This window comes from Ranitomeya variabilis, chromosome 5, assembly GCF_051348905.1.
Source record: "Ranitomeya variabilis isolate aRanVar5 chromosome 5, aRanVar5.hap1, whole genome shotgun sequence".
NCBI classification, from domain to species: Eukaryota; Metazoa; Chordata; class Amphibia; order Anura; family Dendrobatidae; genus Ranitomeya; species Ranitomeya variabilis.
In genome coordinates this window covers 690,419,331-690,446,597 of record NC_135236.1, presented here as the reverse complement: position 1 = coordinate 690,446,597, position 27,267 = coordinate 690,419,331, and the positions used below count along the sequence as shown (strand labels likewise).

The following is a 27,267-nucleotide window of genomic DNA, read 5'->3' as shown; positions in this document are numbered from 1 at the left end:
CAAAAATGTCAGTTTCATGGTACCATGGTCAAAAGAAACCAAAACAAAACAGTTCTTATGCCGCAGATAGATTTATCAGACCTGTTCCACTCAGACAAAAATATTATCCAATCACTTGTGTCTCTAGTTGTGATTCACCAGAATCACAAGGACAGATCTGAGACAGCTCAGCTGCCTTAAATAGTCCCAATAAAAAAATGGAATGCAGATAGGGGAATGACCAGTCCCACTCAGCTCTTCTTGTCGTTCCTAAAAATCTGGACCTAAACATCCAGGTTCATTAAAAAGCTCTATCAGCAACTAACATGATGAAGCTATCTCTTGGGGAATCGCAGCGCCAAGGCCAGCCACCTCAGTGAGGATGTGTGTGTGCGTGTGTGTGTATAAGTCTATATATACAGGTGCTTCTCGCAAAATTAGAATATCATCAAAAAGTTAATTTATTTCAGTTCTTCAATACAAAAAGTGAAACTCCTATATAATAAAGAGTCATTACAAACAGAGTGTTTATTTCTGTTGATGTTGATGATTATAGCGTACAGCCAATGAAAACTCAAACGTCAGTATCTCAGTAAATTAGAATATACTTTATAACACCAGCTTGAAAAATGATTTTAAAAGTCATCCAGATGATTGTGGAGCTACTGAAACAGACTAAGGGACCTTTGCGAATGCTTTGGAAGCCTTTGTAGGTGTTTTAGTTAATTATTCTAATTTACTGAGATAATGACATTTGGATTTCCATTGGCTGTAAGCAATAATCATCAACATTAACAGAAATAAACACTTGAAACAGATCACTCTGTTTGTAATGACTCCATATAATATATGAGTTTCACTTTTTGTATTGAAGAACTGAAATATATTCACTTTTTAATTAAATACTAATTTAGTGAGGAGCACCTGTATATATGTGTGTGTGTATGTGTATATATACTGTATGTATATATATATATATATATATATATATATATACATACATACAGTAACAGAGCAAAAGTTTGGACACACCTTCTCATTTAAAGATTTTTCTGTATTTTCATGACTATGACAATTGTACATTCACAATGAAGGCATCAAAACTATGAATTATCACATGTGAAATTATATACTTAACAAAAAAGTGTGAAACAACTGAAATTATGTCTTATATTCTAGGTTCTTCAAAGTAGCCACCTTGTAATAATTATAGGGGATAATTCAGGAGACTCTTTGCGTGGAACAAGACAACAGGACACAGTTTTATAAGTGGTAAAGTCTATATTATCACACGGTGATTCAAGCAGGTGCAGAGAGAAACTCAAGTCCACAACACTTGGTGCAAATAATAAACGCAGCTTAGCAGTCAATAGGAAACTTCAGAGGTAGATGCAAACAAACAGAAAGTCTATGAAGCACAGTTATACTTGAGGAAACTTGACACGAATGGATCCTTGACTTAGGCAGTTCAAATCAAAACTTAGCTCAACCAGGGAGGCCTGGTTAATAGTCTCAGGTTTTGCAGAGCAGAAACAGCTTACATGTCCAGCAAATGCAGATGGAAGTAACACAAGCAGCAGATGAAGGAGGATTACTGAACACTGGTGTATGCAGCAAGAACTCAGAGCAGAGGGCAGGATCTCCAACACAGGTTCACAGGAGCAGGTGCAGGTGCAAGGCCAGGGAGTAATCAGAGGTCAGGAGCTGGATGCAAAGCAGAATAATCTAGCACAGACTGAAGGCTGGGGTGGAGTTTTATAGCAGGAAGACAAGTGCACATGAGACCAAAGACGCCATGTTGGAAAAGGGCAGTAATGCACAAAAGGTAAAAAATGTTCAGAGTCCTGACATTACTCCCTCCTTAGAAGCGGCCTCAGGACGATCCTTGACCTGGTTTCTAAGGGAATCTCTGATGAAAACGAGAAATCTTCTGTTGGGCATTGATGTTTTCCACAGGTTCCCAAGAGTCTTCCTCAGGGGGATATCCCTGCCATCTTATCAGATATTGGAACCAATTCCTGCGAATCCTGGAATCAGTCATTTCCTCCACCACGAATTGTTCTTGCCCATCAATCACCACAGGCTGCGGAGGTGGCACAACACGTCCCTGGAAGGTATTAGGAGATACAGGCTTTAGTAAAGATACATGAAAAACTGGGTGTACCTTCATTGTCCTAGGTAGCTTCAGCCGGCAGGCCACAGAGCTCACAATACCGTTGATCTTGAAAGGGCCAATGAGTTTCTGTCCAAGTTTTTGTGAAGGAACATTTAACTTCAGATTCTTAGTTGCTAACCACACGGAATCTCCTACCTTGAACATGGGTGTACAGCTCCCATGTACAGCTCCCATGCACTTCTCACCTTCCTGAAAAACATCAACCCATCTTACACAAACACACTGCACAAAAAAACTTCAAACATTTCAAAAAACTACTTGCTTTTTATCTTGTTACTCCTACTGATTTCAAGGGACATATCCCCTAACCCCGGTCCCCCATCCCTCAACCGCTACACTACCTCATATCAAAACCATACTAACCTTATTAATATTACTTGCACCCCCTCATCTCTCCCTTTCAATTGTGCCCTTTGGAATCCACGGTCTGTATGTAACAAGCTCCCTTTCCTGCACAACTACTTTCTGAACAACTCTCTGAATCTATTGGCCCTCACTGAAACCTGGATCCAGGACTCTGACACTGTCTCCCCTGCTGCCATTTCCCATGGTGGCTTACAATTCTCCCATTCCCCAAGACCCACTAACAGACCTGGTGGTGGAGTCGGCATACTCTTGTCCCCCCAATGCACGTTCCAGGTTATACCCCCAGTTTCTTCACTTTCATTCCCTTCTTTTGAGGTCCACACCATCAGGCTCTTCTGTCCCCTCTCCCTCAGAGTAGCGGTCATATACCGGCCCCCAGGCTCACCCACCCACTTCCTGGACCACTTCTCAGCCTGGCTGCCGCACTTCATGTCCTCAGAACTACCAACCCTTATCCTGGGAGACTTCAACATTCCCATTAACAGCCCCACTTCCACATCTGCATCCCAGCTTCTATCACTAACCACTTCCCTAGGCCTCTCACAGCTCTCAACCTCTGAAACACACAAAGACGGTAACACCCTGGACCTGGTCTTTGCCCGGCTCTGTTCAATCTCTTACCTAGATAACTCACCACTTCCCCTCTCTGACCACAACATTCTCTCCTTCACACTCACAACTCCTCGCCCACCCCAGCACCCTCCTACCTACCATTCAGTCAGAAATCTACAAGCCATTAACCCTCATACACTTTCAGACTCCTTACACTCATCATTGTCCACAATCTCTTCTATTTCCTGTCCTGATCTGGCTGTACTTCACTACAATGACACTCTTAGAGACAACAACCCAGACACCTATATACGGATACCAGAGAGCACCAGAACAAGGGACTATGTTTAAAAATAATGTTTTATTCAATATATTCTGACAATAACAGATTAAAATATTATATTAGTTAAAATTAATATTTAAATACAGGACAAAGATTATAGCATATATTATGCCGGCCAATTACACTTGTACTCCCTAAATCTCACTGCTTGTATGTGAAAGAGAAATTAAAGTGCAAAATGTGCTAAAAAATTCATATATAAAAATCCCAAATGAAATACCCTGTAATATCAAATAAAATGGGGTTGCTTATAGCAAAAAAGTGCAATAGTGCTCACAATTCTGTGCCAAAGAAATAGCATACAAAAAGTGCATAGTGTTAAGGCCGAAAATCAGCCAATATAATGCTGCCAAATGTGCAAAAAAAGCAAGGAACGCTATCGCATAATGTGCAAAGAGAGCCTGGGAGAGTTATCAAGATTACAGGTTAATACCTGGTAAATGGCCGTGTCCTGAATACACGCACCCCAAGGGATTAACCTGTAATCTTGATAACTCTCCACTACACGGCCCCAATTGGACAGACCATCAGCAGATTTGGCTTTCAGTACCATCTTTATGCTGATGACACACAACTATACACGTCATCCCCTGACCTTACCCCCGCTGTACTACAGAACGCCACTGACTGTCTGTCCGCAGTCTCTGACATAATGTCCGCTCTCTACCTGAAACTCAACCTCTCCAAAACTGAACTTCTTCTGCTCCCGCCTTCTACTAACCTCCCTAAATCTGGCATTTCCCTCTCCGTGGGTGGCACCATAATAACACCCCGGCAGCAGGCGCGCTGTCTGGGTGTTATGTTTGACTCCGATCTGTCCTTCACCTCCCACATACAATCTCTTGCCCGCTTACACCTAAAGAACATCTCTAGAATCCGCCCTTTGCTCACCATGGAGACAACAAAAACTCTCACTGTCGCCCTAATCCACTCCCGTCTGGACTACTGCAATATTTAGATCATGAGTGGTATTCTGTTCCCTTGGGTTTTTAGATCTGTTATATGTTTTTAAACGTTTGTTGTGTCAGATTGGATTGGTGTTCCTAAATAAAATTATTTATATTTTGAACATTATTGGTTTTTGGTTTATTTATATATTTTTTTATTCTTTACATATATGTTTCTTTCAAGTGGTTTCCTTTTTCAATAGTTTAGTTGTCTGCTTGATTTTCATTATGAGTTTGTGATAGGTTCTATCTTTTGCTCCTATTTTTTTGGTTTAAAGACTTTCGACTAACCTCTGCACTAATCCGTACCTCACACTCCCGACTCCAAGACTTCTCCCATGCTGCACCAATCCTCTGGAATGCTCTACCCCAAGATATTAGAACCATCCACAATTTGCATAGTTTTAGGCGCTCCCTCAAAACACATTTGTTCAGAGCAGCCTATCACGTTCCCTAATCAAACTAATTTTATGTTTGTGTGTGTGTAGCCCATTCACTATCTCCATCTACCCCCCACTCCCTGAAGATGGCCGGACCCTCATTGTAAATACATCATTGTAAATACACACCTGTACTTTGTATCTCCCCACCTTTACTGTAGATTGTAAGCTCTCACGAGCAGGGTCATCGTATTTTGTTTTATTCTGCTTTATTACTGTATTGTTAACATTGTTACCTATGACTGTTGTGTTTGAAACTGTTAAACTGTAAAGCGCTGCGGAATAGGTTGGCGCTATATAAATAAAGATTATTATTATTATTATTATTATTATTATGGGTGCAGGTTTACGAAATCTATCAGCCGATCTCTTATACCGTTCTTGAGCTGTGGTCAGGGATTCCTTCAGAACCTCCAGATTTTGCCTCATCGCAGTCAGCTTTCCTCCACTGCCGGAACCGGAGAATTAATTGGAGACCTAGGTAAAATACACGGATGATAACCCAGATTGCCAAAGAAAGGTGAAAATTTAGTGGAGGCGCTCTGAGAATTATTATATGAAAATTCGGCTAACGGCAACAACTCCAACCAATCATCCTGGAGATGGATGACATAGCATCTTAGATACTGTTCCAGCGTCTGGTTGGTACGCTCAGTCTGACCATTTGTCTGGGGATGGTAAGCAGAAGAGAGACAGACATTAATATTGAGTGCAGAGCAAAACCCCTTCCAGAATCTTGAAGTGAACTGTACTCCACGGTCAGAGATGATCTCATCCGGCACCCCGTGCAACCGAAAGACATTCTGTATAACCAAGTTCACTGTATCTTTAGCTGAGGGGAGGCCGGTGCACGGAACAAAATGAGCAGCTTTAGTCAGGCGATCAACTACCACCATGATTGTATTCATGCCCCTCGATGTAGGCAGCTCCACAATAAAGTCCATTGATATAGACCCCCAAGGGCGGGATGGAACAGGTAATGGTTGTAGAAGACCCGTAGGTGCCACATGAGGAGTCTTGTAACGGGCACATACCTCGCAAGAGGCTCAGGAACTCTTGTGTCTTCTGTACCCCCCTGTGACCAGCCAACTTGGAGTCATGTATCAACTTGAGGATCTGCAGACGGACGACCTCCAGGACGCAGATATGTCGATCTCTGAACCACATGCCACCCTTAAAGACAAGATTAATATCCACAGGTGGGTTGGCCAGAAATACATCACCTTCATAGGCCTCCCTGCACTCCTTCCACAAGTCATGATCATGGATAACTCCGATGAAATTGGCATCAGATAGAATGGTCTTGGACGGGGCTCCAGGTACGGAATCCACAGCATGGAATCGGGATAAAGCATCAGCCTTCCCATTACGAGAACCTGGACGGTACGAGATAACGTTAAATTGATTTAAGAATAAGTTCCAACGAGCCTGACAAGGAGAAAGACATCTAGCGGATCTAAGGAACTCTAGATTGCGATGGTCAGTTAGCACTATGATCTGTTGTGCAGCTCCTTGCAGATGATGCCTCCATTCTTTGAAAGCCGCAATAATAGCCAGCAATTCCTTGTCTCCCACGTCGTAATTCTTCTCTGCTGGGGTTAGTCTATGGGAAAAGAAAGCACAAGGATGTAGCAGACCCTTCTCTCCAGTTCTTTGGGAGAGAATAGCCCCCAAAGCATTATCAGAAGCGTCCACCTCCACAATGAAAGGATGTGTTGGATCTGGGTGTATCAACAGCGGTGCTGATGTGAAACAGATCTTCAACCGATCAAAAGCTTCTTGAGCCTGTGATGACCACTTAAAGGGCTTTTCCTTCTTTGTCAAGGAAGTAATGGGACGGACAATATCAGAACAATTTCGAATGAAGCGTCTGTAGAAATTTGCAAAACCAATAAAACGTTGGACCTCCTTAACGTTCTTGGGTGCCGGCCAATCAAGGATAGCCTGAATCTTACCAGATTCCATGTTTAGCCCCTGGGGAGAGATGATATAACCCAAGAACTGTATCTCAGAACGATGGAACTCGCATTTCTCCGGTTTGATATACAGTTGGTTCTCTTTCAGACGTCTTAAAACAGTTTTGACATGTTCTTCATGTTCCTATAGAGTCAGAAAAGATTAGTATATCGTCCAAATATATCACCACAAACTGGTCCAACAAATCTCTGAAGATGTCATTAACAAGGTGTTGAAATGCTGCAGGGGCATTACAAAGCCCGAAGGGCATCACAAGAGATTCAAAGTGTCCATACCGGCATTTGAATGCTGTCTTCCACTCATCCCCTGGACGAATACGCACCAAATTATAAGCCCCACGAAGATCCAGCTTAGAGAACACGTTAGCATGGCGGACTCTTTCCAGTAATTCGGGAATCAGAGGCAAAGGGTAACGGTTTCGTATGGTTACCTTATTGAGTTCCCGATAGTCAACACAGGGTCTCAGGGTCCCATCCTTCTTCTTTACAAAAAAAATGGGTGCCCCTGCTGGTGAGGAAGAAGGACGTATGAAGCCTTTGGCCAGATTTTCATCAATATACTCCTTTAAGGCTTGAAGCTCAGGTGCCGCCAAAGGGTATACGTGACCAAAAGGAATATCTGCCCCAGGAAGCAACTCAATGGAACAGTCATAATGCCTGTGTGGAGGAAGTTGATCTGCATTCTTCTTGTCACAAAGGTCAGAGAACTCTTTATATGCTGGAGGTAAAGAAGATACCTGTACATGTGGTTCCGTAGCCGTGGACTCAGGGACAGCTTCTGTTAACGCTGAGTTGCTCCTTGTTGGAAAGATAATCTCCTTTGTCTCCCAGTTGATAATTGGGTTCTGAGAACGCAACCAAGGAATGTCTAAAATCACAGGAAAATGAGGAGAAAAAATTAGCAAGAAAGAAAGTTGCTCCTGATGATTAGGCTCCAACAAAATTTCAAGGGGTACGGTCTCCTGATCCACAGGCCCAGAGATTAAAGGTGACCCATCCACTGTTTCCATATTAATTGGAGAGGCTCTTTGCTGAATTTTAATACCATGTTCCTTGGCAAATGTGATATCCATGAAATTGCCACCTGCACCAGAGTCAATCGTAGCTGAACTGGAAATCCACTTTCCTGAACACAGGATCTTAATAGGGAGAGAACAGTGAGAGTTCTTTTCCTTCAGCTCCTTGGGGGGTGAAATCATAGAAAGTGAATGGAATACAGCGTTTAAAGGCAGGCTACATTCAGAGATGTTAGATTCATCATCACAGTCGTCATACTCCCCTATTGCTGCTAGCACCTTGTTAGGCCGTCTAGGACACTTAGGACAATTGATCAAGAAGTGGTCAGTAGAAACATAGACTTTCACGAGGGCGATGCTCCCGGCGCTCATTGATCTCGCGTCTCTGAACGGAATCAATTTGCATGGGCACCTCCTCCACCTCCCGAGAGGTTTTACCTGCAGGCTCTTTGGAAGGAAGGGAAAAGTTAGAGATACGGTTATATGCAGCAAATTTCTCCTGCCTACGCTCAGTAAGGCGAATGTCTATGCGCACACAATGCTGTATAAATGTCTCTAGCTCTTGTGGTGACTCAGAGCGGGCTAGTTCATCTTTTACAATACTAGACAGACCCCTTTTAAAAATAGGCAATTGTGCATAACTGTCCCAATTGGTATCTACCGCCAATCTCCTGAATTCAGTGGCATACTCAATAACAGAACGTTTAGCCTGGTGTGAAGACAACAAAGCAGATTCAGCGGTTGCACGGCGATTAGTATCATCAAACATTAATGCCATAGCGGCCAAGAAATCATCCAAGTCATTTAACCATGGGTCACGAGACTCAATCATCGGATTCGCCCAGGCGAGCGATTGTGAGGTCAGTAGCATTATTACACACAATACTTTGGATCTATCAGTAGGAAAACGGTCAGCATGCACATCAAAATATAGCATACATTGATTCACAAAGCCACGAAATTTGTCGCGATCACCATTAAATCTGAATGGGGGCAACTTAGGTGGGCTAGCTGGTGGTGGTTGCCCAGAGGGTAAAGTCACTTGTGCAGCTATTTGCGTGCTTATGTCCTGAAAAGGCCGTCCATACTGGGACTCTATGCCAGCAAGTTTGTTTTCCTGGGCTGCCATGCGATTGCTTAAGTCCTGCAAAGTTTGTCCAAACACTTGTTGATTGTGTTCAAAGCTTCCAAACTTCTTTTGCAGATCTTTCACATCTTTCTGCAGTGATCTAATTATGGAAAACACCTGCTCTAATCTGCTCTCTGCAGTCATTGTTCCAGCAGTCTCCTTTTTTTTTATGGCTAGATTATCCTGTAATAATTATGGGGATAATTCAGGAGACTCTTTGCGTGGAACAAGACAACTACAGGACACAGTTTTATAAGTGGTAAAGTCTATATTATCACACGGTGATTCAAACAGGTGCAGAGAGAAACTCAAGTCCACAACACTTGGTGCAAATAATAAACGCAGCTTAGCAGTCAATAGGAAACTTCAGAGGTAGATGCAAACAAACAGAAAGTCTATGAAGCACAGTTATACTTGAGGAAACTTGACACGAATGGATCCTTGACTTAGTCCAGACACAGGTAGATATGCTATTAGGCAGTTCAAATCATATCTTAGCTCAACCAGGGAGGCCTGGTTAATAGGGAGGCCTGGTTAATAGTCTCAGGTTTTGCAGAGCAGAAACAGCTTACATGTTCAGCAAATGCAGATGGAAGTAACACGAGCAGCAGATGAAGGAGGATTACTGAACACAGGTGTATGCAGCAGGAACTCAGAGCAGAGTGGAAGGATCTCCAACATAGGTTCACAGGTGCAGGTGCAAGGCCAGGGAGTAATCAGGAGCTGGATGCAAAGCAGAATAATCTAGCACAGACTGAAGGCTGGGGTGGAGTTTTATAGCAGGAAGGCAAGTGCACATGAGACCAAAGACGCCATGTTGGAAAAGGGCAGTAATGCACAAAAGGTAAAAAATGTTCAGAGTCCTGACACACCTTTTGCTTTGATGACTGCTTTGCACACTCTTGGCATTCTCTTGATGAGCTTCAAGAAGTAGTCACCTGAAATGATTTTCACTTCACAGGTGTGCCCTGTCAGATTTAATAAGTGGGATTTTTTGCCTTATAAATGGGGTTGGGACCATCAGGTGTGTTGTGCAGAAGTCTGGTGGATACACAGCTGATAGTCCTACTGAATAGACTGTTAGAATTTGTATTATGGCAAGAAAAAAGCAGCTAAGTAAAGAAAAATGAGTGGTCATCATTACTTTAAGGAATGGAGGTCAGTCAGTCTGAAAAATTGGGAAAACTTTGAAAGTGTCCCCAAGTGCAGTTGCAAAAACCATCAAGCGCTACGAAGAAACTGGCTCACATGAGGACTGCCCCAGGAAAGGAAGACCAAGAGTCACCTCTGCTTCTGAGGATAAGTTTATCCGAGTCACCAGCCTCAGAAATCGCAGGTTAACAGCAGCTCAGATTAGAGACCAGGTCAATGCCACACAGAGTTCTAGCAGCAGACACATTTCTACAACAACTGTTAAGAGGCCTTCATGGTAAAATAGCTGCTAGGAATCCACTGCTAAGGACAAGCAACAAGCAGAAGAGACTTGTTTGGGCTAAAGAACACAAGGAATGGACATTAGACCAATGGAAATCTGCGCTTTGGTCTGATGAGTCCAAATTTGAGATCTTTGGTTCCAACCACCGTGTCTTTGTGCGACGCAGAAAAGGTGAACGGATGGACTCTACATGTCTGGTTCCCACTGTGAAGCATGGAGGAGGATGTGTGATGGTGTGGGGGTGCTTTGCTGGTGACACTGTTGGGGATTTATTCAAAATTGAAGGCATACTGAACCAGCATGGCTACCACAGCATCTTGCAGCGGCACGATATTCCATCCGGTTTGCGTTTAGTGGGACCATCATTTATTTTTCAACAGGACAATGACCCCAAACACACCTCCAGGCTGTGTAAGGGCTATTTGACCAAGAAGGAGAGTGATGGGGTGCTACGCCAGATGATCTGGCTTCCACCGTCACCAGACCTGAACCCAATCGAGATGGTTTGGGGTGAGCTGGACTGAAGAGTGAAGGCAAAAGGGCCAACAAGCATCTCTGGGAACTCCTTCAAGATTGTTGGAAGACCATTCCCGGTGACTACCTCTTGAAGCTCATCAAGAGATGCCAAGAGTGTGCAAAGCAGTCATCAAAGCAAAAGGTGGCTACTTTGAAGAACCTAGAATATAATATGACATAATTTCAGTTGTTTCACACTTTTTTTTGTTAAGTATATAATTCCACATGTGTTAATTCATAGTTTTGATGCCTTCAGTGTGAATTTACAATTATCATAGTCATGAAAATACAGAAAAATCTTTAAATGAGAAGGTGTGTCCAAACTTTCAGTCTGTACTGTATGTTCCTATGAGGAAGCGGTGGTATTTTATACATCTCGTAAACATCACATGCCGCAATATTCAACATCAATTAGAGCAGCTTCACTCACTTTCTTATCCTCTGTCAATACCCTTATTGGCGAGCAGGGTAACGGGGTGCCAGAGAGCGGCAGGTTCATGACTAAGTTTGTGACATATGGATATAACTGCTGAATTTTTCCCTCGCCCAGGCACGATCCGCACTAACATGGCATTGTGTTCTCCTTCTGCAGATCCCCTCGGAGTCCGGGACCTGGTGCTTTACTCTCTGGGCCCTTCATCTGTGGTTTTGAGCTGGACACGGCCGTATCTCAGTTCCTTCCGGAAATACTTGGTGGAAGTGTTTTACTTTAATCCCATCACTATGAGCTCAGAATGGAGTCCGTACTACGAGATCGCAGCTACCATCTCCCTCACGTCCACGGTGGTAATGATCCGACCTTTATATAGGAAATGTATATGATGCAGTCTTAGTACCGCACTAGGGCATACTTAGGTGCTATATCTACAATACAGAGCTTAAATCATGCACATCATAACATGGCTCACATTCTTATTTCAGAAGCTCAACAACTTACTGCCGGCATGGTACTATAACTTTCGGGTGACGATGGTAACATGGGGTGAGCCTGAGCAGAGCTGCTGCGACACTTCTACTCTAAGCTTTATAACAGGCAAGTATCCAACTCACAGACCAGGATATGTATATACATTGTCCCAAGCCACAGGCCAGGACATGTGTATACACGGACCCAAGCCACAGGCCAGGACATATATATACTGACCCAAGCCCCAAGTTAGGATATATATATACATTGACCCGAGCCTCAAATTAGGACTAGTATATATATATATATATATATATATATATATATATATATATATATATATATATATATATATATATAAAAAAGTCAATATATATATATATCTCAACCAGAGCTCCAGACCAGAGCATGCATATACTGTACATGGACTCCAGCCATAGACCAGGACATATGTACAGACACCAAGTCACAGACCAGGAGATCTATGTACACTGACCCAAGACCAAGACCGGGACATGTATGTAATGAATGGAAGCGGAGGCACGGGTGATGAAGTTCACATTCGTCTTTTATTTTTTGAGTGGAACCTCGGGACCTCGGTCCGGGGGGCTCCGAAGGGGGCGTAACTAGTGAGCCCCAGGTATCCGTAGTAAGATCCCTCGAACAGGACCAGAATGCAATGCCTGGGGGACACAGGTGCTACCTCAAGTTAGACCCCGGACACGTGGCAGCTGTCACAGCAGGACAAACAGATAAATAGATATATGTAACAGATATGATGGAGCTGACTGGTGGACACCGGGTATGAGATATGAAGCTGGCTCAGGCGAGGAAAGTCAGATTCCAGGTAGATGGGAGGAAGCTGGCCCCAGCACCTTTAGCGTAGTCCAGGGGTTCAGATGGCAAGTGGCAGAACGGGATGGCACTTGAGTATAAAGGTACAGGTGTCGTCTTAGGATAGCCAAACCACTGGTCACTGATATTCTGCGGAAACAGACAGTATAAGCAGAGAGCAAAACAGAATGCTATAACAGCGCAGACAGAACAGGAACAGAACCAGAAATAGCAAGAGTAGATACTCATTGCTCTGGCACCCTCCCTATGATGGAGGGGCCAGAAGTAGTTATCAGTGTGCTGCCATTGGTTAATTGAAATTTTCAAAAAATGCGTTCTGTGCCTTTAAGAGTTTGGAGGTAAGCGCACATGTCCTAAGCACTCTCCCTGGAGGCCTGCTGGCAGTGTGCCAGAAAGTGGGGAAGAGAGAAGCAGCAGCAGGACGCGGAGGATCAGACAGAGAGCAAGGATCCAGACAGGGACCTCGCAGAGGTACAGGGGCAGCCTCGGGAGCAGGAGCGGGTGAGGGACCAGAACTGGGGGCAGAGCCACAACCGGGTGCAGGGCCAGAATCAGGTGTGCCCCTCTTTATGTCCCCTCTTTTTCAAGCCTACGTGAAATCTTTTAAGAAGGAGAGGGGCCTGGATGTTCTCTTTAGGCTTCTAAGACCTTTCCTCAGGACCAAAGCCCTTCCAGTCCACCAAGTTATAGGTCTTACCTCTTACATTCTTAGTGGCCAAGATATGCTTTACCTCAAAGACATCATCCTCAGAGACAGAATCTGGAGTGGTCCTTAAAGAAGGAACTCAAAACAACTGGTTTGAGGAGGGAAACATGAAAGTTGTTAGGCACACGTAAGGAAATAGGCAATTTCAGGTTGATTTGTCTCAAGACTTCAAAGGGCCCAATGAAACGGGGACCCAATTTGTAGGAAGGCAACTTCAGAGGGATGTACTTGGAGGAGAGCCATACCTTGTCTCCGGGGCAAAAGGTGGGAGCATCCAGGCGTCTTTTGTCCTCATGCCTTTTCATATGTTGAGATACTTTCTCCAAAGCAATCTTGGTATCTCTCCAAACTTTTGAGAAATCTTTGGTAAAGGGATCGGCTCCCGGAACGCCAGATGATCCAGAGATAGGAAGAGGAATTCCGGGCTGGAGTCCAAACACAATCTGAAAGGGAGATTTTCCAGAAGATTCACTCACTTGGTTGTTGTAGGAGAATTCCGCCCAGGGCAGTAAATCTACCCAGTCATCGTGGTATGCGTTGATGAAGTGGCGCGGGAATCCAGACAGGATTTCAATGGTCATCTCCACTTGCCCAATGGATTGGGGATGGTATGCCGAAGAAAAAACCATTTCTATTTTTACCAGTTTACAGACCGCTCTCCAGAACTTTGAGGTGAACTGGATGCCCCTGTCGGACACGATGTGGAGAGGAAATTCATAGAGACGGAAGATGTGCTGAATAAAGTGATCCGCAAGTTCAGGAGCAGACGGGAGACAGGATAGCAGAACGAAGTGAGCCATCTTAGAGAAGCGATCCACCGCAACCCATACCACTGAAAAGCCGGAAGAAAAGGGCAGATCCGTGATGAAATCCATTGCGATGTGCTGCCAGGGAGTGGACGGAATTTGAAGAGGCTGAAACCTACCGGCTGGTAGGTGTTTATCAATCTTAGAACAAACAAATAATACACACGCGCTACCTCATATAATGGGATAAGAGCCCTCAGCTGCAAGGAGACAAAGACAGGGAGGTGCCACCACTGTCAATAAACTACCAAAAATGAAAAACAACAAATGAATCCACGCTGGAGGGTAAAGAAGGGAAATAGTTATAATTACAAACAACTGCTGTGACAGTGGAGCACACACCACATTACGTACCATAAACAATTGCACCCCCCCCCCCCCCCGTGTAGTGAAGCGACCCCAATACAACCAGGACCGGAGCCTGAACTGCTGGCCGTACAAATAATGCCATGCACAGCAGAAGGACTCACTGACAGAAGATGCAACGCCGGGTAGCTGCTGGAATGTAAAGGCACTGACAGAGGATGTAGCGCCGGGTAGCGTGCTGGATGCAGTCCGGTCAGGGAAGGTGGGTCCGGCGTGTGGAAAAGCTGACAGGAGGGCAGGCGGGTAGAGATGGTATGCCGCACTGCAATCAGGTGGTTGCGGACGCTACGTAGAGCCAGGGAAAGCCCCGGCCGGTGGCGTCCCTGGATACGAGCGGGAAGAGGGGGAATAGCTAATAGTCTAAGGTGCTCTGTTTTTTGTGGCTCTGCAGCTAACATATAACAGTTACGACCATAGTGGGTTAAATAGGCAGGTTTTAAACTTTGATTGACACTTTTGGGGCTTATATGTCTGGGTGCATCCAGAGACCGGTAACCCTGATGAAGAAGGACGCAACTCCTTCGAAACGCGTCGGCTTTTTGGTCTCTGCGCTGCCCCGTACCATTTGTGTGACGTCACACGCTGAGCCTCGTGCCAGCTATTTCCCCTCTTCCCGCTCGTATCCAGGGACACCATCGGCCGGGGCTTTCCCTGGCTCTACGTAGCTTCCGCAACCACCTGGTTGCAGTGCGGCATACCATCTCTACCCGCCTGCCCTCCTGTCAGCTTTTCCACACGCCGGACCCACCTTCCCTGACCGGACTGCATCCAGCACGCTACCCGGCGCTACATCCTCTGTCGGTGCCTTTACATTCCAGCAGCTACCCGGCGTTGCATCTTCTGTCGGTGAGTCCTTCTACTGTGCACGGCATTATTTGTACGGCCAGCAGTTCAGGCTCCGGTCCTGGTTGTATTGGGGTCGCTTCACTACATGGGGGGGGGTGCAATTGTTTATGGTACGTAATGTGGTGTGTGCTCCACTGTCACAGCAGTTGTTTGTAATTATAACTATTTCCCTTCTTTACCCTCCAGCGCGGATTCATTTGTTGTTTTTCGTTTATCAATCTTGTCACGGGCACATGAAGGACAGGCTGCGACATACTCCTGGATATCCTTACCCATGGCAGGCCACCAGTAGTAACGGGTGATGAGTTGCTGTGTCTTTTTCTGCCCAGCATGACCAGCCAACTTGGAAGAATGACCCCACCCCAGGATACAGTCACATTCCGAGGCGGTCACGAGAGTTTTCCCTGGGGGAAGCCGGTCAAGATCAATAGAGGCAACTGAAACTAACCTTGAAGGTTCAATAATGTTCTGAGGTTCTTCTTCCAGCTCAGGAGGCAAAAAGGCTCTGGAGAGCGGATCTGCCTTGATGTTTTTGTCAGCTGGACGGAAATGAAGGACACAATTAAAACGAACAAAAAACAAGGCACACCGGGCCTGACAGGGATTCAGCCTCTGTGCGGATTGGAGATAAGCAAGGTTTTTATGATCAGTGAATGTGACTACCTGATGACGAGCTCCCTCAAGAAGATGTCTCCATTCTTGCAGAGCTAATTTGATAGCATACAATTCCCGATCTCCAACGGAATAGTTCCTTTCTTCGGGGGAAAAAACCTTAGAAAAAAAACACAGGAGATCATCCGACCAGTAGACGATTTCTGGGTGAGAACCGCTCCTGCACCAATGGAGGAAGCATCTATCTCTAGAAAAAATTGCTCAACAGAATTCAGTCGATGGAGAACAGGTGCAGAAGCGAAGGCTTTTTTGAGAGAAAAAAAGGCCTCCTCTGCCTCGGAGGGCCACTCCTTGGAGTTTACCCCTTTCCGGGTTACAGCTGTGATGGGCGCCATTCGGGTGGAAAAGTGTGGGATGAATTGCCGGTAGTAGTTGGCGAACCCCAGGAATTGTTGTACGGCTTTTAGCCTAGACGGAAGAGACCACTTGAGAACAGCAGACAACTTCTTTGGGTCCAATTTTAATCCTGTGGAGGATACAATGCAACCGAGGAAAGGCAAAGAGGATGTTCAAAGAGGCATTTCTCAAATTTGCCATAAAGTCTGTTCTCTCTGAGTCTTTGTAGGACCAGGCGCACTTGCCTCCGGTGTGAGGCCAAGTCTGCAGAGAAGATCAGAATGTCCCTGGAGGCCTGATGGCAGCGTGCCTGGAAGTGGGGGAGAGAGAAGCAGCAGCAGGACACCGAGGAACAGACAGAGAGCGAGGATCCAGACAGGGACCTTGCAGAGGTATAGTGGCAGCCTCGAGAGCAGGACTGAGTGAGGGACCAGAACTGGGGGCAGCGCCAAAACCAGATGCAGGGCCAGAACCGGGTGTAACAATGTATATACACCGACCCAAGCCACAGATGAGGACATGTAAATACACTGACCCAAGCTCCAGACCAGGACATGTATGTGCACCAACTCAAGCCACGGATCAGGACATGTGTATATACATTAAGCCACAGACCAGGACACTGACCCAAACCCTAGATCAGGATATGTATATACATTGACACAAGCCACAGACCAGGCATATACACCAACCAAAGCTCCAGACCAGGGCATGTATATACATAAAGCTACAAGCCAGAACACGTACGTACATGGACCCGAGCTCCAGACCACTACATGTATATACATGGACCCAAGTCACATACCTGGACATGTATATGCACCAACTAAAGCTCCAGACCAGGACAAGTATATACACCAAGCCACAGGCCAGAGCATGTATGTACACTGGCCTGAGTTCCAGACCAGGATATGTGTGTATACATGGACTTGAGCTCCAGACCAGAACATGTATACTCACCAACGCAAGCCACAGACAAGGGCATGTGTACATATATTTACCCAATCTCCACACGCAGACATGTACAGTGGGCACGAAAAGTATTCAGACCCCTTTAAATTTTTCACTCTTTTTTTTCATTGCAGCCATTTGGTAAATTCAAGGAAGTCAATTTTTTCTCATGAATGTACACTCTGCATCCCATCTTGACTGAAAAAAAAAACAGAAATGTAGACAATTTTTTCAAATGTAATAAAAAAGAAAAGCTGAAATATCACATGGTCATAAGTATTCAGACCCTTTGCTCAGACACTCATATTTGTCACATGCTGTCCATTTCCTTGTGATCCTCCTTGAGATGGTTTTACTCCTTCATTGGAGTCCAGCTGTGCTTAATTAAACTGATAGGACTTGATTTGGAAAGGCGCACACCTGTCTATATAAGACCTCACAGCTCACAGTGCATGTCAGACCAAATAAGGTCATGAGGTCAAAGGAACTGGCCAAGGAGCTCAGAGACAGAATTGTGGCAAGGCACAGATCTGGCCAAGGTTACAACAGAATTTCTGCAGTATTCAAGGTTCCAAAGAGCACAGTGTCCTCCATAATCCTTAAATGGAAGAAGTTTGGGACCACCAGAAGTCTTCCTAGACCTGGTCGTCCAGCCAAACTGAGCAATTGTGGGAGAAGAGTCTCGGTGAGAGAGGTAAAGAATAACCCCAAGATCACTGTGGCTGAGCTCCAGAGATGCAGTAGGGAGATGGGAGAAAGTTCCACAAAGTCAACTATCACTGCAGCCCTCCACCAGTCAGGCCTTTATGGCAGAGTGGCGTGACGGAAGCCTCTCCTCAGTGCAAGACATATGAAAGCCTGCTTATAGTTTGCTAAAAAACACGTGAAGGACTCCCAGACTATGAGAAATAACATTCTCTGGTCTGATGAGACAAAGAAAGACCTTTTTGGTGTTAATTCTAAGCGGCATGTGTGGAAAAAAACAGGCACTGCTCTTCACCTGCCCAATACAATCCCAACAGTGAAACATGGTGGTGGCCGCATCATGTATAGGGGTGTTTTTCAGCTGCAGGGACAGGACGACTGGTGTATATACGCTGACCTGAGATGCAGACCTGGACCAATATATAAACTGATCCAAGCCCCAGAACTAGACCAGCATTTACGCCCACCTAAGCCCAAGATCAGGACCAGTATAGGTGACCCCGGCCCCAGACCAAGAGTGTATACACTGACCCTAATTACAGACCATGACTTATACACTCACCGGCCACTTTATTAGGTACACCATGCTAGTAACGGGTTGGACCCCTTTTGCCTTCAGAACTGCCTCAATTCTTCGTGGCATAGATTCAACAAGGTGCTGGAAGCATTCCTCAGAGATTTTGGTCCATATTGACATGATGGCATCACACAGTTGCCGCAGATTTGTCGGCTGCACATCCCAAAGATGCTCCATACAAGGCAGGATGGATCCATGCTTTCATGTTGTTTACGCCAAATTCTGACCCTACCATCCGAATGTCGCAGCAGAAATCGAGACTCATCAGACCAAGCAACGTTTTTCCAATCTTCTACTGTCCAATTTCGATGAGCTTGTACAAATTGTAGCCTCAGTTTCCTGTTCTTAGCTGAAAGGAGTGGTACCCGGTGTGGTCTTCTGCTGCTGTAGCCCATCTGCCTCAAAGTTCGACGCACTGTGCGTTCAGAGATGCTCTTAGGCCTACCTTGGTTGTAACGGGTGGCGATTTGAGTCACTGTTGCCTTTCTATCAGCTCGAACCAGTCTGCCCATTCTCCTCTGACCTCTGGCATCAACAAGGCATTTCCGCCCACAGAACTGCCGCTCACTGGATTTTTTTTCTTTTTCGGACCATTCTCTGTAAACCCTAGAGATGGTTGTGCGTGAAAATCCCAGTAGATCAGCAGTTTCTGAAATACTCAGACCAGCCCTTCTGGCACCAACAACCATGCCACGTTCAAAGGCACTCAAATCACCTTTCTTCCCCATACTGATGCTCGGTTTGAACTGCAGGAGATTGTCTTGACCATGTCTACATGCCTAAATGCACTGAGTTGCCGCCATGTGATTGGCTGATTAGAAATTAAGTGTTAACAAGAAGTTGGACAGGTGTACCTAATAAAGTGGCCAGTGAGTGTATATTATAGTGGAGTGCTGAAGTGCAGACAAGGCTCAGCTTACAGAATATATTATGTGGCCCCGTCCTGTGTTTGTTGTATATACCCTTGTACTAAAGTCTCCTGTCATATCCTTGTGATAAGTTGTTCAATTATGAGAGCCTGAACCCTTCCAAGTGGGAGCCACACGACTGTCAGGGGCACCTTCACCGTCACCTGACTGCCCCTTGCACTTTCATCTGCTAGGAGCTGTTGTGTAGAAGTCATGTCCTGTTAGATACGAGATATGATGCTGGCTGTACACATAATGCTTTCTTCCTACATAGCAGAATCACATACTTCTGCACAGTTGTCTCCTCTGGTGTATACATGGATATGGCAATGGTAGAAAAGATGTTCTACAAAAATCTTACTCATGGTGCTCCCGCTACTGTATATGATGAGAGTACAGTTGTGGGCAAAACTTTTTAAACTGACACAAATTTTGATTTTCACAAAGTTTTCTGCTTCAGTGAATATACTGACATCTTACATTAACTGTAGATTGCCATGAAGAATAATAAGATAATTTTCTTGGTGAGGAATTACTTAACTTGGTCACAAAAAAAACTTTCTACTGGATTTCAGCACTACTACAAAATGAGCACCTTATATATAAGGGGCAGGAGTCTGGAGAATATTGGGCAGGAGTCTGGAGAATAAGGGGCAGAAGTCTGGAGAACAATGGGCAGAAGTCCGGAGAATAAGGGTCAGATGTCTGGAGAATATGGAGCAGAAGTCTGGAGAACAATGGGAAGAAGCCTGGAGAACAATGGTGTCAGAAAAACCCAAACTTTTCTTTTTAGCTATGAACTTGCAGCTCTCTGGCACCCCCCTTAGCCTCAGGTCAGTCAGGGAATTGCACCTAGGATAAGTAGTCACCAGAGAGGTAGCCCTGGCATGTACTGGTTATCGGGGCACTCTGCATTGAGGGCTGTATATATATCACCAGTCCCAGGCTTGCAGTCCCTTGTAAAAAGGAGGAACACAGCTGCAATCTGTAGAGACCAATTCACACGCTGTTAGGGGTCGAGTTCCCGCTTCTGCACAGGGGGAATCTCGGGCCGTCTCTGCTGCGGTCTCCCATTCTTCTGCCGCAGTGGAGCCTGCTCAGCGGAGACGTCGGTCCCAGCGTCTTGCTCAGTCCCACTCTGTATAAAGAGTTACTGCTGCTTCTCCGGCTTCTGCCATTGAAGTCAGTGCTGGGCAGCGGCGAATAGACGCTTGTGGGACTGTCCTGCTTTTCTCGTTCTGAGCATGCCCTGAGTGAGATCTCTCAGTGGAGATCGAGGGTCACATGGTCAGACACTGCAGCTAAGTCCATTGGTCCTTTCAGGAAGGTCTTTTAAGTGCAAAGGCTAAGTCTTGCTTTGCACACACTGAGCATGCCCAGGGCAAGATCTCTCAGTGGAGATTTAGGGTCACATGCTCTGGTATGACAGTCTCTCATTGGTCCTTTTAGGAAGGTCTTTTACTTGCTGCAGCTATATAAGGCACGGCCATGCGCTAGTGTACATTTGTATACGTGTGTTTGTTGTGAGTGCAAGTCGTTCATTAATTACCCCTACCCTATTGTATGAAAGATCGCGTAAGGTGTATGACTGCTACCTAGCGCCCGACTAAACACTCCACGTGTTACACACGAGTCAGCGTCTATCGCTGTGACCGCCAGTGCGGCGCCACGCGCCAGTAGTGCGCTTCTTAACCCACGTCTGGGTACTAGTGGTGTCTGCCAGCACGGCACAGTTCGCACTTCGGTGCTCTTGCTATTCCTACACACTCAGTTGCGGTGTGGTGAGCAAGTTGTCTGAACGGACTTCTACCCTGAGTCTTGGGATTGAGTTCGCCGACTCCTTGCTTGCACTCATTTGTGCGGTATTGTGGACCTGTGGCTTAGCAGGGTTCGCTTCCACCGCCATATAGCGCCGCCATTTGCTAGCAGCGGGTTTTCACCTGCACGGTGGACCCCGGACTGCGAACGCACCAATATTATTACATCTTTTACTTGGTGCGTTCCGCCAGTCCTAACACACGCGAACACAGAATCTGTCATAACTGCTGAGTAAACTGTAATTAAAAAGTTTTAAAAAATTGTAAAAATTACTTACAAAAATGAAGGTTCTGGCCAATTCATGTGAACCCATCAACCACGATAAGGTGATATTTCTCTGATGGGTCCTATCAATGGGTCCTATTATTAGAATAAATGCCTCTCTTATGCTATAAAAGTCTACAGTGTGAATGGGCAACATTACTAAGCAATTATGAAAGATTCTGTGTTCGCGTCTGTATTGGTCTCTACAAAGTGCTGCTGCGTTCCTCCTTTTTACAAGTTATGTATTCATTGCAGTAGGCACCTGTTCATACTATATGGAGGTGCAGGTTTTCATTCTATACATATAAACCTCTGTCCATCACTGCAGGATCCCCCAATAACACCAGAATGGTATTCTGTCACCAGTTCCTCTTTAGATATAAGCCCAGTCTGCTACAAATCCTATATTGGGTCAGAAACCAACCCCAGGTAGCGTGAATTTGCATGGAGCACGTGTCGGGTCAATCATAGAGCAAGGAGAGCGAAGCTAGCAAATTTATAAGTTTACTTCAGAAAAAATTGGCAGTGTTTACAAAAGATACAAAAAATATTACGCAAATTGCCTCTTCAGAGAGGAAGAGGACTAGAACTTTAGTGCCACCTATTGGAAGCGGAAGGAGAATAAGGGGCAAGAGTCTGGAGAATAAGGGGCCGGATCCTCCAATAACACCAGAACGCTATGCTGCACCAGTTCCTCGTTAGATATAAGCTGGTCCGTTACTAAGTCTATATCGGGTCAGAAACCTACCCGAGAATTTGTGCGGAGTATGTATGTTGGTTCGATCATAGAGCAAAAAGAACAAAGCTAGGAAATTTGTAAGTTTACTTCAAAAAATAATGGCAGAGTTTACAAAAATTACAAATTACAAAAGAGACAAAATATAAATATGTACAAACAGCTATAAAATAAAAAGGATAAAGGTACGAAACTTACTAAATATCAGTCACAAGTATGACATGTCGATAAAGAGGAGGATAATTCCCAAAAGAACGATTCAGCACCCCAGCATGGTGTTATCTGCTGTCTCTCCCGCTCTGAATGCCTCCCAAAATGGACGTTCCTGTTTTATGGTTTGGCTATAACCTTTGGGACTCCCACCTTGCTGACATCACATGTGGGCTGGTTTCTGGGAGGTACACCTATTTTAGAAAGTTATCAAAAACTCATTTTTTCCATATCTTTGGCCTGGAAGCTCACAGGCCAATGATATTGGCATTATTTTTTCCCCTGTGATTTTACCGTTCTTTAGAGTCCAAACACTATATGTCTGTGATTTACTAGTGGGCATAAATTAATTTCCCAGGTTTACGATGGCCCTAAATGCCACAAAACGCTGCCATGCATAGCCCTAATTGCCCAGATCCCGGAAATCTAATTTTCATATTTCTAGGATTACTGTGTTTTATTAAATTTGACTTTGAGTATTCTGATCCTAAGACAAAGGGATCTTTGGGGGGAAAACACTTTCAGCTGCTAGCTGGCAGGCCATAAAAGCTCACATTCCAATGACCATTTGCCTGAAGGGAGGGGAGAGTAGAAATTCAAAGAAGGTAGAGAAGCTGCATGTGAGACCTGGTGCTACAAAAAACACTGGTGGAAGGGGTAGCAGGCCATCTCTGGCTGTGTAACCCAAACAATGGAAAATAATTAATAATTTCCTGACAAAAGGGCAGAAATCTGGTGAATAAGGGGCAGAAGTCTGGAAATAAGGGGCAGGAGTGTGAAGGATAAGTATAAGTATATAAGGGGACAATACAAATATCTCTCTGAGGATCTGTTTATACCAAGGAATGTGACGGTCAGAAGGGAGCATTCTCTGCGTCTGGAGGAGAGAAGGTTTTTCCACCAACATAAAAAAGGATTCTTTACTGTTAGGGCAGTGAGAATCTGGAATTTCTTGCCTAGGAGGTGGTGATGACAAACTCAGTCGAGGGGTTCAAGAGAGGTCTGGATGTCTTCCTGGAGCGTAACTGGAGCGCCCGCCAGGGCCTAGGGGTTACTCGGTAACACGTCCAGTGGTCGTTAAAGGGGTAGTCACAATGGCAGTGACCCGGTCTGTGGCCCTGGGCGTCCAAGTAAAAGGGAAGGTCTTTAAAGGGGTTGCTGAATAAAGTTTGTTAGTGACGCCACCTGTGGTATTCGGTCAGAGGTGACCAACACTGCTTAAAGGGGTCTTCTGGGGAGTGATGGTACTGCAGCAAGGATGGTATGGCTTCCCACAGGTGAAGCTGGGTCCCCAGGGCTCCCGGTGTAGTAGGGACAGAAGGTAGATGGTGTAGAAAGAAATAGAGGACACAAGGTTGCAGTTTCTTTACCTCTTTACTGGTGCAAGGCTGCCACAATCCAGGGTACCAGATCACAGGTGCTGGTATGGTCCGGCCGGCCGGCTTGGAAGTGGTTCAGGAATCCCCCCTAGCCAGATGGGGTTGGAAGCCTTCCTCTCTGCTCTGCGTTGTAGTCCCTTGCTGCCTTAGGCCTCACACAAGGTCCTCACTTCCTCTCTGTCCTTTAGGTAATACAATACCCTCATGGCAGGTAACACAAGCCTTTTTACAGGGTCTCTTAGATGACTCCAGGCTCTATGTGTTACTGTGCATTTGGATATTAATGGTGGACAGGAGACTTGCAATCTGCTGTCCGCCGGTTTCTGCTGTGGGGCATGAAGTTACCCCCACAACCTCGGTCTTCCAGCCACCGGTTCCTGCACTTCAGTGTGGAGGAAGCTCAGTCACAGCTTCCCTCCAGCTCTTCACTCTCCTTTGCTTCTCTTCCTCCTTCACGCTCTCTGCAAACTGTTCTGTTTCTTTCTTTCCTTTCCAGGAGCTGCAGATCCAGACGTCTGCACTTCCCCAGTTTCCTCACAGGAGCTGCAGCACCTCACGTCTGCACGACCCCACTGTCTTTCTGACCCCTCTCTGACAGACTAACAAACTCTCCCTCCAGTCAGTATATATAGGGGAGCCACCCATAAGCTGGATCAGAGCTCCTCCTCCTGGCCTGGAGTAAGAACATGTTGCATGTTTGCGATACCTGCTAAAGGGATCCTTCCTCGCTTCTAAGCATGGCATCCCCCTCCTCGAGAGGAAGACAATACCACTGTGACAGCTGAACTCCTGGGGTGTCACACTCCCCCCCTTAAATCCAGTACTCCAAGACTGGGAAAACGAAAAACACAATCAATTGGTTTGATAAAGACATATGCAAATATTTTGAAATGCATACAACAGGTTAAACAGGTTATGCAAACGTTTGCTTCCCTTTATGGGAGGCAATCATCTTTAACGTTACAGTAGCTATATACAGTATATAAGTGCAAAACATTCCTATTCTCTTTTACTGGCTAACTTCTCTAGCAATATTTAACACTATCGCTTTAATACAGTGCAATAAGGTCAACGTTTTCTTATCCTGAGGTAGTGCAATTAAAGGTGCAAACATTCAAGTATCAATAACAGTTTCAGTTTCATTAAATTGCGAGATCTCCCTCACCAACAACAGCAGTGATGCATTGATATGGGGGACCAGTTCTAAACCCCCAACGTAGGGTTGGGCAGGCTGCAAGGCATAAACATCTAGACCTCATCTTCGGCCAAGCCAAACGGTTTTTTTTCTGGTCTGTGAACAAACAGGGTTCCACTCACGCTGTGGGAAAGTGGCAAAGCCAACAGGGACCAACTATTTACAATGGAAAGTTTTCAGTTATTTCACCATTCATAACCTTACTGTTCGTTAAACTCCAATAAACATTATCAAACATTTTTAAACCAGGTAACTAACTATAAACCACAACTGGCATTATCTGTTGGTTCTTGCTCTTTACTTTCTCTTCCAGGGCAGGTTTTCAGTTTTGCAACCTCCTGGTTGGGAATAATGTGCTTCGGGCATCACAACAGGTGATTCAACTGAAAACAGTTCAGTAACTGGAGTTTGTGTAGCCTGGGTTTGCACTTTACTCTCAGTGGCTACATCTAGATCAACTCTCTGTCCTGTGCATCTTTTTACATTCAGGGCATAGTATCCACTTTCCCCTTTAGGTAGGACACTACCGGCATGGTAGGTAACGCAAGCCTTTTTACAGGGTCTCTCAGATGACTCTGGGCTCTATGTGTTACTGTGCCTTCGGATATTAATGGTGGACTGGAGACTTGCAATCTGCTGTCCGCCGGTTTCTGCTGTGGGGCATAAAGTTACCCCCACAACCTTGGTCTTCCGGCCACCAGTTCCTATGCTTCAACATGGTGGAAGCTCAGTTGCAGTTCCCTCCAGCTCTTCATGCTCCTTTGCTTCTCTTCCTTCTTCATGCTCTCTACAAACTGTTCCATTCCTTTCTTTTCTCACAGGAGCTGCAGCACCTCACATCTGCACAGCCCCACTGTCTTCTTGACTCTCCCTCAAGCCAGAATATATAGTGGAGCCACCCATAAGCTGGATCAGAGCTCCCCCTTCTGGCCTGGAGTAAGAACATGTTGCATGTTTGTGATACCTGTTAAAGGGATCCTTCCTCGCTTCCAAGCATGGCATCATCCTTGTCTTCTGAGAGGAAGGCAATACCACTGTGACAGCCAAACTCCTGGGGTGTCAAATAACAATATTGTATCTTACAGTTATTATGTTCTTTAGAAGGACGTAGAAATGGGGATTTATTCTGATGGAATATAGGCTGAACTGGATGGACAGATGTCTTTTTTCGGCCATGCTAACTATGTTACTATGTTACTATGTTAGGGATAAGGGGCAGAAGTGTGGAGAATAAGGGGCAGAAGTGTGGAAAATAAGGGGCAGGAGAGTCGAGACTAAGGGGCAGGACTCTGGAGAATAAGAGGCAGCACTCTGGAGAATAAGGGGTAGGACTCTTGAACATAAGGGGCAGGACTCTGCAGAATTAAGGGTAGGACTGTGCAGAATAAGAGGCAGGACTCTGGAGAATAAGGGCAGGACTCTGCAGAATAAGGGGCAGGACTGTGCAAAATAAAGGGCAGGACTGCAGAATAAGGGGCAGGACTCAGGAGAAAAAGGGGCAGGAGTGTGGAGAATAAGGAGTAGAAGTGTGGAGAATGAGGAACAGAAATCTGGAGAATGAGAAGCAGAAGTCTGGAGAATAAGGGGCAGGACTCTGGAGAATAAAGGGCAGGACTCTGGAGAATAAGGGGCAGGACTCTGGAGAATAAGGGAAAAACCCAAAAGAAAATGGACACTAGAGCTAATAAAATATAAGAAAGTTTATTGAGATAACTCTAAAAAAGTTTCAAACAACAATCATAACCTAATAATTAGATAAAGACGCAATGAAAAGAGACAGACAACAACCTAGTGCCACGCACAGGAAAAGATAATTGCAGGAATATTAAACATAGCCACTTCATACTTCAGATAAACTACATATATGAATAAATAGATAATCAAAGTTATTTTATATTTAGAAGTGTAGTAAAGAATCACAGAATATGTATATAGACTAAGGGTTCTTTTTCCCACTTCCAGGCAGCAGGTTGGTTCATCTATCATGTCATCTCCCTTTATTACATTGGGTCTCATCTCCTTTCCTTAGTTTCATGTCCTATTCCTAATAGTGTCCCTATGCCCTATATGCCTTGTTTATTTATTATAAATGTACTTATGTCATAATTAGGCTTTTGTGGATTCATCATTTTCTTGTTCACACATGTACCCACAA

General features: G+C 45.1%; 1 protein-coding gene across 4 annotated transcripts in view; it reads left to right on the top strand.

The window, feature by feature from the left end:
• PTPRO (protein tyrosine phosphatase receptor type O) overlaps positions 1-27,267 on the top strand; it is a 555,000-nt gene that overhangs the window by 250,341 nt on the left and 277,392 nt on the right. For all 4 annotated transcript variants that reach the window (XR_013215987.1, XM_077267281.1, XM_077267279.1 and 1 more), the window contains 2 exons: positions 11,468-11,661; positions 11,797-11,908. Coding sequence is in view for 3 of the 4 variants with exons in the window: in XM_077267281.1 (XP_077123396.1) it covers positions 11,468-11,661; positions 11,797-11,908 (306 nt within the window). In the remaining variant the exon portion in view is untranslated. The remainder of the gene's footprint in view (positions 1-11,467; positions 11,662-11,796; positions 11,909-27,267) is intronic.